Source organism: Bombina bombina, chromosome 1, assembly GCF_027579735.1.
Source record: "Bombina bombina isolate aBomBom1 chromosome 1, aBomBom1.pri, whole genome shotgun sequence".
Lineage (NCBI taxonomy): Eukaryota > Metazoa > Chordata > Amphibia > Anura > Bombinatoridae > Bombina > Bombina bombina.
In genome coordinates, this window is record NC_069499.1 from 1,196,238,363 (window position 1) to 1,196,254,947 (window position 16,585).

The window sequence follows — 16,585 nt, forward strand, 5'->3', positions numbered from 1 at the left end:
AGAACCTGTGGTCCATCATCAAATGTGAGATTTACAAGGAGGGAAAACAGTACACCTCTCTGAACAGTGTCTGGGAGGCTGTGGTTGCTGCTGCACGCAATGTTGATGGTGAACAGATCAAAACACTGACAGAATCCATGGATGGCAGGCTTTTGAGTGTCCTTGCAAAGAAAGGTGGCTATATTGGTCACTGATTTGTTTTTGTTTTGTTTTTGAATGTCAGAAATGTATATTTGTGAATGTTGAGATGTTATATTGGTTTCACTGGTAAAAATAAATAATTGAAATGGGTATATATTTGTTTTTTATTAAGTTGCCTAATAATTATGCACAGTAATAGTCACCTGCACACACAGATATCCCCCTAAAATAGCTAAAACTAAAAACAAACTAAAAACTACTTCCAAAAATATTCAGCTTTGATATTAATGAGTTTTTTGGGTTCATTGAGAACATGGTTGTTCAATAATAAAATTAATCCTCAAAAATACAACTTGCCTAATAATTCTGCACTCCCTGTAGAACAAGTTCATGAAAATCATGGGCAGTAATCGTGATGCATCGTTATGCATCGCGGAATCGAATCATTGACAGGATAATCTTAATCGAATTGAATCGTGAGACCAGTGAAGATGCACACCCCTAGCGGCTGACAGTGTCCATTTCAGGATGCATGGTTGGAATATTTCACCTACAAGTAGGCCTAGCATGTGTAATTCCTAAATATTCTGAGGCACTTGTGACGAATCTCATCCCATGGCTGCATCTTGCTATTTCACAGCTGATGAGGTTGTCTCATTATTTTTATTTTATTGCTCTATGACTGTTTTCACATTTTCTTTTTTTAGAGTTAGAGAAAACTGTTTTATAGAGCAATTTTTTCTCCCATTTTAATAAGTTTGTTTAATAATGTCTTTAAAGTTATGGTAGAAAGAAACATTTAAAATCTGGCTACGTGATCTTAATCTACATTTAAGGCCAACATTTTTTTAGCAATATTTAAATAGAAATAACAGGAATTTTATATCTTCCCTCTGCCCCCTTCCCATCACTTTCTGCTGTGTAGTGACGTATTGAGCGGTTCCACCTACTCTATATACATTGCACCTGCCTGGCATCTGGGCTAAACAAAGATGAACTGCGTATATGCAGATTGTATAGAGTGCCACTATAGAAAATTCCTAAGATGGCTGTGCTGAGACTCAGGAGTGTGTCTGTTATTTCTAAAGGGCAGTGCTCCACATCTCCTCATTAACTGTACAGCCTACTGCACTGGAGAAGAAAAAAAAAGAATTTTGGAAAGGATACAGGCAACAGAAAGAAATAGAAGTAGTATTTTTCAAAAATACTTGTACTGCAAATTAACAAACAAAAAAACACACCACCATTAAGATGATCAATTTGCTTTGTAGCTTACTTACATTAACTGGAGTTTGTTCTATGCACAGAGAAGTAAATTTTTTGGAAATTGATATGGCTCAATTGATTATAAAAGGGACACTGAAGTCAAAATTAAACTTTCATGATTCAGATAAAGGCTTCTAGTTATTAAGCTCCGTACTTACCTGCATTCGCCAGCCCCAATACGCCCGCCTAAGTTTGCTTAACCTCGCTGCCGCGGACCTGAATACCCTTGCCAAATTTATCAATAAAGCTGTCAAAAAGCCGCGCACCAAGTACGGAGCAATGAGCAGCGGACTGTGTTATTTATCAGTCATCGATCTCGCTGCTCTTCGGCTTTTTCCCAGCTTTATTGCTACCCTGTCACTAAGCACTCACACTATACTATACTGTTTACCCCCTATACCGCCGCTCCCGGAGCCCCCCGCAACTAAAGTTCTTAACCCCTAAACTGCTGCTCCCGGACCCGCTGCAACTATAATAAATATATTAACCCCTAAACCGCCGCTCCCGGACCCCGCCACCACCTACATTATACATATTAACCCCTAATCTGCCGCCCCCTACATAAAGTTATTAACCCCTATCCTGCCCCCCCTATACCGCCGCAACCTATATTAAAGTTATTAACCCCTATCCTGCAGATCCCGGACTCCGCCGCAACTAAATAAATTGTTTAACCCCTAAACCGCCGCTCCCGGAACCCCGCCGTCACCTATATTAAACTTATTAACCCCTATCCTGCCCCCCACTACACAGCCGCCACCTACATTAAACTCATTAACCCCTAAACCGCCGCTCCTGGACCCCGCCCCAACTAAATTAAATGTTTAACCCCTAAACCGCCGCTCCCGGACCCCGCCGCAACTAAATTAATGTTTAACCCCTAAACCGCCGCTCCCGGACCCCGCCTCCACCTATATTAAACTTATTAACCCCTATCCTGCCCCCCTATATCGCCGCCACCTATATTAAACTTATTAACCCCTAAACCTAAGTCTAACACTAACACTAACACCCCCCTAACTTTAATATTATTTTAATAAATCTAAATAAAATTTACTATTATTAACTAAATTATTCCTATTTAAAACTAAATACTTACCTGTAAAATAAACCCTAAGATAGCTACAATATAATTAATAATTACATTGTAGCTAGCATAGGGTTTATATTAATTTTACAGGCAACTTTGTATTTATTTTAACTAGGTACAATAGATATGAAATAGTTATTAACTATTTAATAACTACCTAGCTAAAATAAATACAAAATTACCTGTAAAATAAAACCTAACCTAAATTACAATTACACCTAACACTACACTATCATTAAATTAATTAAATAAATTAACTACAATTACCTAAAATTAAATACAATTAAATAAACTAAACTATAGTACAAAAAAACCAAACACTAAATTACAGAAAATAAAAAAAATTACAAGTTTAAACTAATTACACCTAATCTAAGCCCCCTAATAAAATAAAAAAGCCCCCCCAAAAAATAAAATGCCCTACCCTATACTAGATTACAAAGTAATCAGCCATTTTACCAGCCCTTAAAAGGGCTTTTTGCGGGGCATTGCCCCAAAGTAATCAGCTCTTTTACCTGTAAAAAAAATACAACCCCCCCCAACATTAAAACCCACCACCCACATACCCCTACTCTAACCCACCCAAACCCCCCTTAAAAAAACCTAACACTAACCCCCTGAAGATCACCCTACCTTGAGCCGTCTTCACCCAGCCGGGCCGAACTCTTCATCCAAGCGGGGCAGAAGAGGTCCTCCATCCGGTAGAAGTCTTCATCCAAGCGGCGTCTTCTATCTTCAATGATCCGGAGCGGAGCCATCTTTCATCCAGCCGACGCGGAGCCATCTTCTTCCAACGACGTCCTGAACACCGAATGAAGGTACCTTTAAGGGACGTCATCCAAGATGGCGTCCCTCAAACTCCGATTGGCTGATAGGATTCTATCAGCCAATCGGAATTAAGGTAGGAAAGATGGAGCGGCTCCATCTTCAAGACACCCGACGCGGAGCATCCTCTTCTGACGACGGCCGATGACTGAATGAAGGTTTCTTTAAATGACGTCATCCAAGATGGCGTCCCTTCAATTCCGATTGACTGATAGAATTAATCGGAATTAAGGTAGGAAAAATCCGATTGGCTGATTCAATCAGCCAATCGGATTGAAGTTCAATCCGATTGGCTGATCCAATCAGCCAATCGGATTGACCTCGCATTCTATTGGCTGATCTATTGGCTGATATATATAATGTGTGTGTATGTATATATATGTGTGTGTGTGTATATATACACACAATCTCCTTTTTATATTGTTATATATGTGTGTGTGTTTATATACAGGTATAATATACACACACATACACACACACACACACACACATATATATATATATATATATAAATATAAATGTGTATACACAATCTCTTTTTTATATTGTTATCACCCACAAAAAATATAAAAATATATATAAAATATCTCTCTCTGTATATGTGTATATATATATATATATATATATATATATACATACACACATAAATATACATATTTAGTGTACATATATATTTACATACACACACACTCTACATATATAATATACAGTAAATGTATAATGTGTGTGTGTTTATATGTTAATGACCTTGATACGAGTTTTTATATATATACAGTATATACTGTATATATATATATATATATATATATATATAATAAAAATAAATTTAAGATATGTGTGTGCCTTTTCCCTGCCACAAGGCCATACTGCACTTTAAACCCCTTGACCCACTCCACCCCCCTCCACCCCCGGTTATATGTTTAGCTGTCCAGTATTTTTTTGAAGGACAGCTGACATGACACAGGTACATTCTGAAATTTGTCAGAAAAAAAAAACTACTGCTCATTTAAAATTCAGAGCGTGAGCTATTGCATTGTCCTTTTTATTAAGCACTTGTCGGTCATGCAAGTCTACTGCGGCGTTTAATGGTCCTTTAGCTTACAACTTGGCCGGGGCTTTAACAAGGGGCAGGTACAAATCAGTTACAAGATCAAGATAGATGCTGCTTCCTTGAATATACTGATGTGAGTATGCATCTTTATTAATTCAGCATGCTTTTTTCTGAAAAAAATACGTTTTTATAGGTGAATTTTATTAACTTTAGCGCACTTTGTATTAAAGGTGGTATATGGAGATGGTTAAACATTAGCATAAATAAATTGACTGCACAGACATTGAGGAATACACAAAGGGCCAGATTACAAGTGGAGCTCTAAATATTGTTTGCATGCAAGCAATATTAGCGCTCCACTTTGCAATACCAGCGTACGATAATGTGCACTGGTCTTACAAGCTAATCACAATAAGAACGTGAGCTCACATTCGCATTGTTAGGAAGCATTGTGTTCACGAGAGCACGCTTCCATAGGTTCCTATGGGAGCCTCGTTCTGATGCTGTTGCAGACGGCATCAGAACCTCGTGCAGCGAAGGAGGTAAGTAATGCAGCGATGGGAAGCATTTTAAAATATATATGAATATGAATATATACATATATATTTATGTGTTAATATGTGTATATACACACATATTAACACATAAATATATATTTATATAAGCATAACACACAGTTCCCATAGACCGCAATGTAAAGGTACTTTTCAGTGCCATTTTTTTTTCTAACACCCCACTTCCACCAACTTTTAAGCCCAAAAACTGCCTAGTGCTGTTTTTATTTATTAAAAAAATGCTAGAAATGTTTTTTTTATAAAAAAAACTACAATGCCCTCTATTTTGAGGGCATTTGGGGTACTTTTAGATCTTATCTCTGGTTAATTTTCGGAGCGCTAATTGCTACCTAGAGGCCATGGTAGCAATAACCAGCCACTTGCAATAAACTGGTTAATTATTGCGCAATAATTTAGCGCTCCAATTCTAATCTAGCCCAAAATAGGAATAAAATCTCACCCACCTAAATATTTGAGGATTATTACTACAGAAAAAAAATCTACTAATCCTACTCACTAAACCTTTCCACTTCATTAAAGTCATAACCCAAAGATACTCAAAATGATACAAAATGTACACAGAGAATTTGACCCCGAATTTGTGAACTCGTGACTGATCACTTCCCAAACTTGTCTGATTTATCTTTGTTGACAAAAAATTGTTATCAGTTTTATGCTGACAAGAATAAAAGGTTATTTGCAGTGAAAGCTTGAACTGTTGCTTGTTTTAGTTCTTTACCCAGTAATTTTCCTTTACCGTGCAAATATATCTAAAGCACTTGGAAATGTATATTTGATTTATATAAAGAGTGTGCGGGGGTTCATTTTACACAAAAAAGTTGTTTTTTCTTTAGTGTTGCATTTATGCTTTATAAAAAAATATACAGCATTCATTTACTGTTGGTGAATATTTTGTATCTACGTTATCTGTGTTTATCATATGCATATAGCCTTGTGTAAAGTTGTTATTTACTATCAGATTATGTTCTAAATTTGTATGTCTCCCACCTATATAGTCTCCAAAACATCACCCATACTGCTTTTCACACTCATTTCTCACTTGTTGACCACTTACAGCCCACACCCATTCCATCCAGCCAAACCAAGCAACTGACGTCACATGTGACCTTGACTATATCAATCTGATGTAGTGGCAGAGATACAACAGACACCATTTTTTTGAAGAAAGAAAGTGAGAGGGTTTGGTAATGAAATAACATAGTGGAAAATAAAGTGTTAGTGGAATAAAAGGGAAAGGAAGGAAGAGGAGAGGGGGTACAAATTACAGAGAAAAAGAAAAGAAGGAATAAAAAGAAAGGGAGAAAAGTAATCAGGAGTTGAAATTCAAGAGAGAAAAGTACAATATAAGAAGTAACAAACGTTTTAAGTGAGGTTAGAGAGTAAAGAAGGGAAGAAAAAATGTTTGTAAACAAGGAGAGAGAAATTAGACAACAAGTATAATATTTGAGTAAGGGGTTATAATTTTAAAAGAGAAATGATAAAGAGTGAACGTGAATAAGGAAAGACAGATGGAAATTAGACAGCAAAGATACATTTTAAATAAGGGGTATTAGGCTAAAAACAGAGAAAATAAAGGGAGGGAGCACAAGAGACCATAGAGGACAAAGAAAGAAGGGGACGTGAATAAACCTGGGATAAGAAAGAGCTGGATGAGAATAAGAACACCAAAACAAAGACCTTTTGAGAGATTAAAAACAGACTACTAGTTACGGTTCCAATGGCAGTTGTCTGCAGATTTCCGTCTTTCTCCTTCCTTGCTCCTAGGGTCCTCAGTAGTCTGGCAAGTGGAGGGGGATCAGTTGCTCAGCAGCACACAGGAATTATGGTGCCTAATGATCACAAAGGCACCATTAAGGAACACAAACTATCTTCTGACCATATGGAATCTCCTAAGAAACCTGGCAGTAGCTCCTCATTAGTGGACCGCTCATTGGTACGGAGGGATATCCGAGCCTTCCTTAGAGATTGTGGTGGCACCCCAAGAGAAGCACGCCATTGGTTGGCCCAGTTTCAGGAAATGCACTCCGCCTATCAGAAGGTTTTTGCTATTATAGAGGTGAGCTTTTATGGCACAGGCCTCATTGTATCACTAATAATAGCTGAGAGCAGCATTAAACTAGTAAATATTTTAAAAGGACACACACATATATAGTAAAACATCTTGGCAAGAAATAAGTCATAAAATTAAATTTTCCAGTTCTGACAATTGGAAGAGCACATGCCAGAATCCACAAGCCTAACCCTGCTACTTATCTGTCCCTAAGTGGCTTCAGCAGAGATTATCAGATAAGGAACTGGAAAAGATTTTGCTAACATAATGACCCCTTCTAGCCTCATTTACTCCAGTAACAAGTTCTGATTGACTACTTCAAATAAGACAAATGGTGGGTGGAGTTTGGCTGAAAAATAATTCCAACAAACAAGTTGTTAATGCAATCAAAACATATTCAAACAATTATTACAAGATGTTACTGTCTCTTTAATGACTTAATTTACAATTAATACTTGTCTAAATAAATTAGCTGAGCAAAAGCAGTTTCTTGCAAATCTCAGGACAAACTCAGATACAGGTAAAATAAAAAGCATGTGGATTTATACCAAATTTTGTATAAAAAAATTTCAGTAGCATATACAGTTAAATTAAATGTATTAATAATTAATTTCAGATTAAATTGTTAACTACTGTGAATATATTTGGAGAACATTGGAATGGGAAAGCATTATGCCACAGAACTACCCTTCCAAATGTGCTACTCTTTAGACTAAAGCCCTTGCATTTGTGCTGCTTCACTCCAACTTTCAGTTTACATATAAGACAACACATATACATGGATATCATATCTCTTTAACCCTTCACCAATCCTTTGTTACTTCTATAGTATTTTAATATTTCTAAACCCACAATCGTAAGTGTTAATACTTAATATCAGCTTTGCAAAAGTATTATGTTTTGGATTGTGCGTGAGTGCAAAACATAACCAATGACTTAATATGAGAGCAATGAGCTCATTACTACTACTTGCCATACAAATCTCCAAAAGATATTTTCTGCACAAGATAGGTCATTTTTGAAGCTATAGGGGCTGATTTAACAAGCTGTTAATCGGCCCTAATGCAGCCCTAATTTTCGTGTGAGCCTTCAGGCTCACTGGAAACAAGAGTTAAGAAGCAGCGGTCTTAAGACCGCTGCTCCTTAACTCATACGCCTCCTCTGAGGCTGCGGACATCAATCTGCCAATCGTATACGATCAGGTTGATTGACACCCCATGCTAGCGGTCGATTGGCCGCAAATCTGCAGGGGGCGGCATTGCACAAGCAGTTCACCATTCAGCTATGTCTGTCGGACATGATCTGCTGAGCGGATCATGTCGGACAGACACTTGATAAATCGGCCCATAGTGTCATAAATTTAGGGTATCTATGCAGCCTTTGTAGGTTTAAACAAATTTTCCCTCATAAATCCAGTGTATAAAGGGTATAACTTCCGAATGTTAATAATAATGAAGAAGAATTGTGAATTAGTATGAACCTGTGTGCATTAAATGGGTTGCATAGGTTGTTTTCAAGATAAAAAGTACTGTTTTCCAAATTCAGTCAGTATTTTCCCATAACTAGTTTTAGTCACAGCTAAAGATTTTGGGTGAAATTCTGAAGGGACATTGTTCAATTTGATTTTGTGTCTTGGAGTAACTACAGGTACAAATCCCCAAATCCGGAATTCAAAAATCCAAACTTATTCTGAAATGTAAACTTTATAATTAATATTTTTTTTAATAATTAAAATGATAAAAATGCCCATTTTTTCCCACTCTTCTCTGCCTGTGTCTTATGTTTGAATTTTTGGTGTTCTAAAATGCAAATAATAGTCTATATTTATTTAAAACAACAAATATTACCTTTCTGATTACAGTATTGTATTATCTTTCTGAGGGTGGTATATATACAAAAGTATTACAAATTATATAAATGACCTTTAGGTTATATGTATAAGCTGTACTATCACATGTAAATATTGTCTAAATTACATAATATTGTTGTTTACACTTGGTCCATCCAATCTCCAAACTGTCCCATTTTACAGATGCAAATATTCCAAAATCCAAACCTTTTCCTGTTCCAAGCAGTTTGGATAAAGGGTTTATACCTGTAGTTAATTTGTTGAGTATTTTTTTTTTTTTAAATTTTGAGAAGTAGAATTTCTGTGCGGGATATCTCATGCTTTGGGTGCCAACTATAGATGTAAATAGCAGCAGCAAGCACTATCAAAATGCCAGAAATTTTAGGTGAGGTGATGCTTAATGAATTTCGAACATGATCTCGTCTTTACAAGGAGGTCCATAAGCAGCGTCACCAGGGTCTATGAATCTAGGCCAATGAATTTATCCAATATATGGATAGTGTTTGATTTCATAATTTATAAAATACTGACTCCTGCTAAAATGTAAAATATACACTATAGACAGTGATGTGCAGTCACTAGAGGCAGGTGAGGCAGTGCTTCACCTTTCATATGGGCAAAAATATATATTTTTTTTATTGGCTTTAAAAAAAAAAATTGTAATTTTTTTTTCCCCAGCATTTTTTTTCACAGCTAGATGTTGTGCAATGGAGAGGCACAAGCAGGTCTGCCCACCATTACACAACATGCTGCGCCATCTACTGGATGACAGTGGTTAAGATCATTGCATGGCCCATAAGTGCTTTATTTGAGGCAGTCCTATTTGGGCTGAACCAATCCAGCGAGAGGCATTAGTAAGTGGAACATAGGGTTGGGGCTGGATGTTAAATCATATAAAACAAAACAAAAACGGAAAAAAACAACTTTCATATATTTTGTTGCTGTCCTGTGAACCTGCTAGCTTTGCTAAAGTAAAAAAAAGAGAGTTCTGTTCTTCCCCTCTAAGTGCAGTGGAATGTGCCACTGTCACTTCCTGAATCCTTATACAGAGCAGGAAGAGAGAGGCACAGAGAGCAGTGTTTCACCCACATCTTATTAAAGTAAGATTTTACTGTAAGGGATTCTGTTAGTGAAAATGATAATTTAATGAATGTGGTTTAGTGTTTTTTACTCTTTTACAGCAAAGGATCGTTTTTGTATTTTGTTTACTCAAACTTTACACCCACTAACTTAGCAGATTGCCTCTGTACTGCACACTAATGTATGGTCTCATTTAGTTATAGTCTCACTTAGTCTCTGTAGCTCTGCTGTTTTATTACTTTAAAATGCAGTGCCCCCCCCCCCCATTGTGTGTGTGTGTGTGTGTCTCTCTATCTATCCATCTCTCTCCTTATGTGTTGTTCTCCCCATGGTCTCTTTCTCTCTCTGTCTCTCTTCCTCCCCCTCTGACTCTCATCCCTTATGTAATGAAAGAATCTATAAGCATAATTTGCAGCATTAAAGTAAAATGTATGTTTTAAACATATTTTAATGGGCATGGATTTCTAGATCTCATAATCAGAGCAAGCATTGTGTTATCTGGCAAGAGTTTCTGTTACAATCCTTTTAGACTAAAATCAGATGTTTACTAAGTTGACCAGTTTTCCAAGACACCATTTAAAGGGACATGAAACCCATATGAAACCCATATGCAAATTTAAATAACTTTCCAATTTACATCTAATATCTAATTTTCTTCATTCTTTTGATGTCCTTTGTTGAAAATCATATCTAAATATGCTCAGTAGCTGCTGATTGGTGGCTGCACATAGATACCTCATGTGATTGGCTCACCCATGTGCATTGCTATTTCTTCAACAAAGGATATCTAAAGAATGAAGGCGTATCCTAGCCACTGCCTCACCAACCTCTGACGTCACTGCACGTCACTGACTATAGAAAATTACATTAAAAATTTCACTTTTTTGTATTTTGTGTATAGCTGTGTATGGCTGGGCAGTTTATGGGCAGAGACAGTGATGTAAATGTGCTTGACTTGGGCAGTTTATGGGCAGAGTTAGGGCAGTGCAGGTACATGATTGGTCAGTTTATGGGCAGAGTTAGGGCAGTACATGTGCATGATTGGTCAGTTGATGGGCAGAGTCAAAGCTGTAAATATACATGGCTTGGCAGTTTATAAGCAGAGTCAGTGTTGTAAAAGTACATTGCTGGGCAGTTTATGGGCAGATTCAGGGCTGTAAATGTACATGGATGGGCGGTTTATGGGCAGGGTCAGGGCAGTGCATGACTGGGTAGTTTATGGGCAGAGTCAGGGCTGTAATTGTACATGGCTGGGCAGTTTATGGGCAGAGTCAGGGCTATACATGTACATTACTGGGCAGTTTGTGGGCAGAGTCAGGGCTATACATGTACATTACTGGACAGAGTCAGGCAGCACAAGTGCATGACTTCAGGGGAGACTCAGAAGTACATAGGCAAAGTAAGGGCAGCAGCTCCCAGTCAGTGACAATCACGTACTGGAAGCTCTGAATTTAGATCATACTTGTTCCAACTTCCAATTGCACTGTACAAACTTTGAGTTATTATCACTTCTTTGTAAATTACCAACAAATTCTATAGAGCTAGGTTCATTAATAAATAAATAAATACAAGAGGAGGAGGGCACAGCTCCTAAGAGCTTACAATCTACAGGCAGTTAATGTCCCTTTAAATACACATTTAAGAACGTAACCATCTTTGTTAAGGGAGAGCTGAAAAAAACAACTATGCTGCTTTTCGCAAATTTCATTAATTGCGAACAAATGTAAAAATAAAATAGAATAGTGCTGTTTAAAGGGCTATAACAGTGCATAAAGAAAATGATCTAATATGTTAGAGAAACTTTATTATTGCACTAGTACTTGCATATAGCCACATTTAACCTGTGCAAAGTAATTAAACACATAATTAAAGTCAGTTCTAGAGCAGCAGTACATTGCTGGGAACTAACTAAATACATCTGGTGAGCTAATGATAAATGGAGAAAGTGTTGAAAGTGGCGGCGCTGTGTCACCTCCAGGGAACGTCCTCGGAGTCAACCTTGCTGCTTTCACCTCCAAAATAAAAGAGCTCACAATAGTGTAGCAGATTTCAGACAATGTGGTAGGCGCACAAACTATTTATACTCACGGGATTGCCGTTAAAATAAGCCTTTTATTAAAATCATCACAAAGGTGTCTTCAGGTGCAGCTTCAGGTTTTATTTAAAATACAGCTCAACGCGTTTCGGCTAAAAGAAGCATTTATCAAGAGCATAAAGTTAAAACAATGTCTTCATACTTTATCCTTTCTAATGAGCTAATGATAAATGTGTGTAGCCATCAATTAACAGCTAGCTCCCAGTAGTGCATTGCTGCTGCTGAGGATTGGTACAAATTCTTCTCAACTAACATTGCCACAAGTACAAAGTAAATTTAGAAATTACATGATCTGTCTGAATCATAAAAGTTTAATGTAATCTTTCCTGTCCCTTTAAAGGGACACTGAACACAAATTATTTATTTCATGATTCAGATAGAGCATAAAATTTTAAGCAACTTTCTAATTTACTCCTATTATCAAATTTTCTTTATTCTCTTGGTATCTTTATTTGAAATGCAAGAATGTAAGTTTAGATGCTGGCCCATTTTTTGGTGAACAACCTGGGTTGTCCTTGCTGATTGGTGGATAAATTCATCCACCAATAAAAAAGTGTTGTCCAGAGGTCAGAACCAAAAAAAAAGATTAGATGCCTTATTTTTCAAATAAAGATATCAAGAGAACGAAGAAAAATTGATAATAGGAGTAAATTAGAAAGTTGCTTAAAATTGCATGCTCTATCTGAATCATGAAAGAAAAAAATTGGGTTCAGTGTTCCTTTAAGCAATCAATATGGCTAAATTATACTACTAGAATTTTATGTGCTTGTTTTAGGGGGGGGGGTCAATCTGAGTGGGCGGAGCTATGCAAACCATAAATGGGTGTGGCTCTGCTGCAAAGTGTACCTGGAATTTTTTTTTTTAAATGTTAACAACTATGATTTCCTGCATGCTACTTTATATGTGCACTTGCTCCTCATTTGCCCATTTTCTCTTTTGTTGCACTACTTGCTGTTTATCTTGCTTCCTCCTAAAGTCAATAAACACATCACTTCAATGTGACATATGCTAATTAACTAATAATAATCATGGGACTTCACTTTTATATTGATTACAAAGTGTGTATCAATAGCTTCAAACTATTCATATCTCCTGTCCACAGATAGATATGGCTTCAAAGAAGCTCTGTTTAGTATGCAGCAAAATATAGCACCAATATGAATATGAGTGCTTGTAAAAGTAGTTAAAAGGGAGCTATCCTCTATGCTTTCTGGCTCTTTATCAAGGAAAAACAGTTGAAAGGAACATGAAACCCAAACAGTTTCTTTCATGATTCAGATAGAACATGCAATTTGAAACAACTTTCGAATTTACTTCTATTATCAAATTTTCTTTGTTCACTTGATATCTTTTGTTGAAAAGCAAGGATGTAAGCTCAGGAGCGTGCATGTGTCTGGATCACTATATGGCAGCATTCAAAAAATATTAGGTTAGTCACAGCACCACTAAAGCGTTCTATCTACGGTCAAAAATTCCAATAAACAATTATTTTGATATATAGGGTGCAAGAGTCTAGTAAAACCTCCAATTCTACCATATACAAATAACAAAAAAGAACTCAGCACACCTCAATTTAAAGAAAATTTTTTAAATGAATTTTATTATAAAGTATCTAAATACAATTCTATAGTATGAATCCACAACTTTCAGTCCATCCACACATGCAAAACACTTTCATTCATAAAACCATCAGATTCAACACAGGCGTCCCTGGAAGAATCAACAAGGGCTCTCAAAAAACGCTATTATATCCTAGAAAGTTCATTTAGATGAAAAAATGGACAGTCTCTTAGACATACAGAACTTTCACAGTTATATCCAAATGTATAATCTTTGATGCAATCTATCAGATACAGTTGCTGTGAGAATTTTTTCTTTTGATTACAAACATATCCTCTTAAGCATGAGGTTTAAATGACATTTTGAAAGATGTAATCATTCCCTTGTTCAGCATACACCTTTTCATGATAGGTATAAGCACATCTATAAGTTAGTGCAAAACAAAACAAAAGCCGTTAGTTCATCCAGCATATGTATTAAAGTCAATCTTGTGTTAACTCTCGGTATACTCCAAGGCTCTTTCAAAGTTCCCCTCTTTAAACCACACTTGCGGTCGGGTAATATTCAGCCCGGGTATCAGTGCATAACTATTCTAACAGTTCATGTTGTAACATATGCATAAAGTTTCTATCACTTCCCAGCACTAGTATGTTAGTGAATTAGAGCGTCTCTAATGTGGTGGAAGCCGTGAGTTAAGTCAGCATGTGTATCACCAATCATCTGTATTGCGTCTGAATTAGTATAGAAGCTGGCCAGTTAGAACATGCATGTTAATTAGCTTTTATAATACTTGCGATTCCATGTCCTTTCGATCAAATGGAGATACTCCCGACATTTATCCACTCGTGCGGACGGGAGAACAAACACCACTTGATTCGGTCTTGTATCCTTATAGAACAACGGCTCTTTCTGTAATCTTTTAGCATCAAAGTCCTTGTATCAACAAGCGGTTTAGTGAGCTGCCTTACACTCCGACGCGCGTTTCGGGACTCCGCCCTTTTTCAAGGAGTATACGTCATCATGGAAACGGCCTCTTTTAGAAAGGCCCAAGCGTGATTCTATTGGTGCATTCACACACACCTATCTAATGCGTCACCCATTCGACTACCATGTGAAACATAAACAATGTAACTAAAACTATATTAAAACAAGCTAAATGTGATAATCTCACTTCGAGAGATTAATATTTATTGATGCAGCAACGATGCAACAAAATGACAAGGTCACAACATACCAAACGAACATATGTAAATGAAAGTTCATTCGTAGCCTACATGTTTTTTGTTACTTAAATATGTATAGACTTGCTTGTACGAAACAGGTCTCTTTATAAGGGATTAAATTCTCACTCTACTAGATGGATATTTTGTTAGATTCAATCTACCTGTATTGTTGCGAACCTAATAAAAGGCTCTATATCACAATTACTGTTTGCTGACTGAATTTATAACAAAAAAAGGGGGACAAAATAAATATCTGCATGGGGATTACTTTATCCAGACTATCTAAATATTATTGTTGTATTCTAAGATCCCATTGGATATTTAATCACAATGGGAAGATCTTATTCATACAAAATGCCGCCAAGAGATGTCTCTATTAAGTCCCCTATGTGACAATGTGTCCAATTTTCTTATCCATTGGGCTTCTTTCTTAAATAGTGCTTTTTGTCTATCCCCTCCTCTCCTAAAAGGAGGGACATCGTCTACTATTTGAAACCGCAATTGGCTTTTATTATGGGATGCCATTGTGAAAAGATGAGATACTGGAGCATCCCAGTCTGAGTTGCCTATGGCTGCTTTATGTTGTCTGACCCTGTCACGGACACATTGGGTGGTCTCTCCCACATAGGCAAATCCACACGGACACTTAATGACATATATCACATGGCTTGAGTTGCATGTGTATGTGTTCTTAATTTCTATCTTACGTCCAGTGTGTGGATGTGTCACAATGTCACCTTTTATCATGGAATTGCATTGTGCACAGTTGTAACAAGGGAAACAACCTTTCTTTTGTAAAGATGGAGCTGGACTTCTAGTCCCTAAATCCGCTCTAACGAGTACATCTTTCAGGTTTGATTTACATTCAGTGACATTGGCTGAATATTACAGACAAAAAAGAATACCTAGGGGACTAAGAAGTAATTTACATCCAACTTTATTCAGAGAAAATAATGAATATTGCGATAAATTTGAAGGCATACTGAACAAATGTGCATATGATATAATTATTTTGACGATAGAGTATATTCAAAAAGAATTACCAAAATTGCAGAATGAAATTGACATGTTAGAAGGGAACATGAGATCCCTTAAAACAGAATCTGAGTTTAAAGATATGAAATCCAAATTGGATGAGGACATGTCAAATTTCAAAAAACAATTAGAAAGTAAAAAATACAAAAAATTTCAGAGAGATTTATCAGATTATCAAAATAATAAAGTATATAGATGGAGGAATCCAGATTTTGTCCCTTTTAGGAGAGACAATAGGAGGACATACAGATCTAATGAGTTACTGGGAGATACATCGTCAGAAAGTGATACAAATGATCAATCTCCGGTTTTTTCTATCAGGGGTCGTGGAACCAGGGGTACAAGAAGAAGAGGAGGAGAAGAGGGGGGAGGAAATATAGGAAGTCGAGGTCAAACCAATTATCGAATGACAACCAGACAGAACAGACGATAGAACAAGAGAGCCTGGTGGTAAATATTTCAAAAAGGTCATTTGATGAGGCAACTCTGAAAGTCTTACAAAAAGGTTTATCATTTATACCATCTACACAGCCAAATTTCTTTGAAATTGAATGTGATCTCCAAAGATTTTTTAGACAAATTAGACTTAAGAGTTACTTTGCGAATAACCCTATTGAATACACAGAAGGAGACAATTCAGCCTTCCAATTCCATCTAAAGGATATTAGACCAAAAAGTAAATTTAATCCTCCTCCCACGAATTCAGCAGTTGAAGCGTACATTATACTAGTAAAGAGAGATTTTG

The 16,585-nt window shown here is 36.7% G+C and overlaps 1 protein-coding gene across 3 annotated transcripts in view; it reads left to right on the plus strand.

Moving 5' to 3' along the window:
* Window positions 1-4,323: 4,323 nt before the first annotated feature.
* The window catches only part of NAGS (N-acetylglutamate synthase), a 65,410-nt gene continuing 53,148 nt past the window's right edge, over window positions 4,324-16,585 (plus strand). The window contains exons 1-2 of one of the 3 annotated variants that reach the window (XM_053700107.1): window positions 4,324-4,506; window positions 6,005-7,004. In XM_053700107.1, the coding sequence (XP_053556082.1) occupies window positions 6,666-7,004 (339 nt within the window). In that variant the 5' untranslated portion in view covers window positions 4,324-4,506; window positions 6,005-6,665. The remainder of the gene's footprint in view (window positions 4,507-6,004; window positions 7,005-16,585) is intronic. The other 2 variants (XM_053700115.1, XM_053700110.1) reach the window with 2 other exon arrangements.